Source organism: Apaloderma vittatum, unplaced genomic scaffold, assembly GCF_000703405.1.
Source record: "Apaloderma vittatum isolate BGI_N311 unplaced genomic scaffold, ASM70340v1 scaffold16888, whole genome shotgun sequence".
Classification (NCBI taxonomy): domain Eukaryota; kingdom Metazoa; phylum Chordata; class Aves; order Trogoniformes; family Trogonidae; genus Apaloderma; species Apaloderma vittatum.
Genome location: NW_009731434.1, coordinates 6,718 through 10,791, shown reverse-complemented (window position 1 = coordinate 10,791; position 4,074 = coordinate 6,718). Strand labels below are relative to the sequence as shown.

Below are 4,074 nucleotides of genomic sequence, written 5' to 3'. Positions count from 1 at the left end.
CCCCCAGCCGCTCCATGGGGTAGACGGTTTTCTGGCAGGCGGTGCACATCTCCTTCACCTGCGCCTTCAGGCTGAAGGACTGGGCGAGAGGAGATCAAAAGAAGAGAGGATGAGGAAGGGGGTTGAGGTATCTTGTGCCCGCTTCTGCAGTATTGGTGCTGCCGTTTGCAGGAGCACTGGTTAGAATGAAGTTCCCTGTCCCCCTCCACTGATGCTGGGCAAGATGGGGGCTTGGGCTTTAGGCTTTCAGTCCTCCCCCTGCCTTGCCCTGCATCAGGAAGATGTGAAAAAATTGCAGGTACCTTGGAGCGCTGCACTGTGCTGCCTCCTGAGTTGTTCTTTGCCTCCTAAGAAGGGAAGGAGAAGAGAAATCAAAATGAGAGCTCATACTGAGAGTTGTGCTTTGGGAGGAGCAGCTGAGCCGTGGGACTTTGGGGCACACCGGCAGCCTCTGCCTGGCTGTCACGGGCATGTGGCAACCATCTCTGGCAGGTCCTTGTGTGCGAGTTACTTTCCGTGCTGGGGTACTTTTCCCAGCCAGAGGAGAGAAGGAAGACAGGAAAACAGAAAAAGAGGAATAAACCATTTACATATTGCAGAGAGGCAACTGGGCCACCAGCAGGCTGCGGGGCTTGCCCAGAGCCGTGGGGCAGAACAGCCAGCTCTCATCCAGCACTGCTCACTGAGGCCTCTGTCTTGCACTCAGGAGCATGTGATGGCTTTGTTTCTTCTATGGCCAAGGTTTAGGTGACCTCTTCTGTTGTGGTAGCAGCCAAGCACAGATCCAGGAGCTGTCACAGCATAGGCAGTGCAGAGCACAAGCCCAGGGTGACAGGTCTCCTACTGCTGAGCAGCTCTCACCATCTGCAGGCAGTGATTACTGTCCTTGGATACTCAGTGCAGCCACCAGGCGAGTCTTGGGACCCCCCAGGAATAACAACAAAGCAAAGGAGCCCTGTCCCCATGTCCCTGGGGAAATAGCTTGGGCCTGAGGCGGGCAGAGATGGGGAAAGGGCTTTGCTGAGCTGCTGCAGCACAAGCCCCTGGCAAAGCCCACCCTGTGACCCGCCCCGGCACATCATCAGTGCTGCCTCATGAATCTACTGCCAGCAGCTCTGCTTTGGGGTGAGGTGCTGCTCCTGCTCTTTCTGGCTGGCAATCAGGGCTGGAAAGGGATAATTAACGCTTCTCTTGCTGGAGGTGCCCAGGGCTCTAGTAATGCTGCCTGTAGTCAGAGGGTGGCAAACACCAGTACCCCCAGGGCATAACTGGGGTGCCCCTTGCTCTCATGGAGCGCATTGTGCTGCTTCCCCTTTAGCTGATGTTTTATTTCCGAGTTCCTCTGCCAGCCCCGTTATCAGCCCGTTGCACTGCGCAGGAAACGCCTGTACTGGGCGAGATCGAAAAGCCCCGAGTGGCCGCGGGGTCCATCTGTGTCCATGTGGAGGGCAGGAGGGGCACGGTCAGAGTTGAAGACGTGCTCCGTGGCTTTCGTTCAGCAGCTTGGCGGGGGCGGATGCTGCTCGCACCCTGCAGCTGCAGGAGGAGGACAGGGCAGAGAAATCTGAACAGTGAGGTGTCTTGTCCCTCTGCCCCCAGGGTCTCGGAGCTCTGCACGCTCTCCGGTCTGCAGCTGCAACAACTCCTCTCCTCCCAAATCACCTCCCGCTCCCCGACCTCGCTTGCCCCACCACGCAGCCCCACAGCCCTGCACTCTCCCCAAGCCAGCTGTTAGCGCAGGCACCCGCTGGGTCGCAGTCAGCCACCTGCAAGAATTTTACCCTGCTTTTGCACTGACAAAAATGCTCCCTTCTTCTTTCAAACCGTCAGGATCCAAGGGGTAAAGGCACTTGTAGCAAGGTGGAGCAGCCAGGACTGCTTTACCACAGCCCCGCTCACCCTCTGCACTGTCTGTTCCCAAGGCTGGGGCAGAGTGACCCCAGAACATCACCCCATTGCCCCCTTGTCCTTCCTTCTGCCACTGCTTTGGCTCTGCCTGGCCTGCACTGCCCCTTTTCGCTGCCCCCAGGCTGAGCTTCCATCCCCGTTCCTCTTGCTTTGTCCCTCCTCATCGTTTCTCCTTTGTATTTTTGGAAACAGTTTGTCCAAGAAACGCACAGGAAACTCTCACTTCGCTGAGCTGCTTCTTCAGACGTTTCCCAGCTGCTCTCGTTGACTGAGGTCAGGGACGTGATTTTCCTCTCACTCCCACAAGGCTGGAAGAGCGAAGCCAAAGTCAACAGAGGGACATGGGCAGCAGGGAGACTCAGGCCGTGTAAAACCAGTTGCATCCCTCGGCGCTGGTAAAACAACCGCAGGTGCTCTCCTGGGGTTAGGATTTAACAGACTGTTTCTAGGCTCAGCTGACCAGAGCTAAGGAAAACGCTGCGTCTCTGGAGCTGGAATACATCCGTTCCCAAGGCTATAGGCAACCCACCACCGCTCGTCACTTCTCGGCAGCCTTCTGGCTCGGATCAGGCACACTATCTATTTCATATCTGATATATCCTCCCTCGGGGAGGGCCCATATCCTGTCCCAGCAGGAGATGTTCTTGAGCCTTTGTGTTTTTCCATCTCCGATCCCTCCAATCCGAAGGAGCTCGCATGCTCTCAGTTGTGATCACGGAAAGCCATGGAAACACAAACAAACAGACGGCAACTCGAGAGGAGAGCGGGGTGAGCAGCTCTGTATGGACCAGAGCCTGGGCCCTGGCCTCGCCGTGTGCTCAGCAAACAGCACCTTCTGCTGGAACATTCCTGTCCCCAGTCGCGTTGTTTGAGGAGCAGCAACTATGCCTTTGATCACCCTAAAGCGTCAGGTCTGGAACACAGCTTCTGTACACAACCCTCCATCCCCGAGAACCAAACCCTGGGTTGGAATTCCAGTGCGAACCGCAGCGGATGCTACGTACATGAGTTGGGGGTGGGCTGGCAGCTCCCGTAGCCTGGAACATGGTTCCTTCCCCTCCTCCGTCTCTTTAATCCTGAGCTTGAAGTTTGTGGGCCGCTGTTCCCTGGGGAGGTGTCTAAGACAGACCTCTTCTTGCAACACCTGGAAGGGAAATGTCAACAGGAGCATGGCTGGTTCCATCACCCCGAACCCGGCAGCTGGGCGGCTCTGCAGGAGCTGGTGCGTGACAGCGGCGTGCTCAGAGCTTCCCCCGGGGGGTCAGTGCAGCCTCTTTGGTGTGGGGATTTCTTGAGGGATCCAAGAGATTTAGGCACACCAGACTGGACTGCTGGACGGGAGATACAGGGCTGGAATCCTGCTCAGTTTTAGGAAGCAGGGCACTGAGCTAGAGCTCAGGAGCTCTAGTCCTGTACGAAGGTATTGGGCCAGGATGGGAGAGGGCTGCTGGAAGCGTGAGCAGGAGGAGATGTGATGGCTTCTGCTCCAAACCCACGCGTGGAAGGCAATTGCCAGGCAACAGCGGGAAAGTGATTTGCGGGACAACAGCCAAGGTGTTTGCGGCGAGGCTGCGTCGCAGCAAGAGCGGCTGTCCTGCCGAGGCACTGAAACCAGCACCCCATGTTTCGCTAATGTAGCCACTGAGGGACTGGCATTGCTGGAGCGAGGACTGTGATTTCAGTCTAATTTTAGCCCAGAAAAGCCTCACCGAGCAGAGCAGATCACAGCTCAGCAGAGCGAGTGATGGGGATTTTGTTTTCTGTGGGAGCCGGCATTGCCTTTAGGCTGAGACCCGTAAGCTGCGGCCTCTGCGCCGTGTGCGGAGAACCCAGGAGGATGAGTTTGACAGGTTTTGGACCAGTTTTAATGCAGCACAGAAAAAACCCCACCAGCATTGCAAATCACCTCTTTTGGTAAAAATGAGCTGAAAAGGTACTGACAGATCCTCAGGGGATTTTCCCCCTTGGGTCTTACCTTCAAAACACCCATAAAAGGTCAGGCTTGATGAGCCCTGATTTGCATATGCAAGACAAAGATGTGGGACTGAGCAAATGGTGCGGAGGGAGGAGCAGAGCGAGGAACAGGAGGGTGAAGGGGTGGCTGCGTGGCTCTGCCATGATGCGGGTGTGCTGGGGGGCTGGCAAACCAACCCCCCACCTCCTGTC

General features: G+C 56.6%; 1 protein-coding gene across 1 annotated transcript in view; it reads right to left on the bottom strand.

Moving 5' to 3' along the window:
- Positions 1–2,954, bottom strand: part of LIMD2 (LIM domain containing 2) — a 3,718-nt gene extending 764 nt beyond the window's left edge. Inside the window, exons 1-3 of the mRNA XM_009875186.1 lie at positions 2,913–2,954; positions 303–347; positions 9–79 (exon numbers count right to left, since the gene is read on the bottom strand). Of these exons, the coding sequence (XP_009873488.1) occupies positions 9–79; positions 303–347; positions 2,913–2,954 (158 nt within the window). The remainder of the gene's footprint in view (positions 1–8; positions 80–302; positions 348–2,912) is intronic.
- Between the last annotated feature and the right edge of the window lie 1,120 nt (positions 2,955–4,074).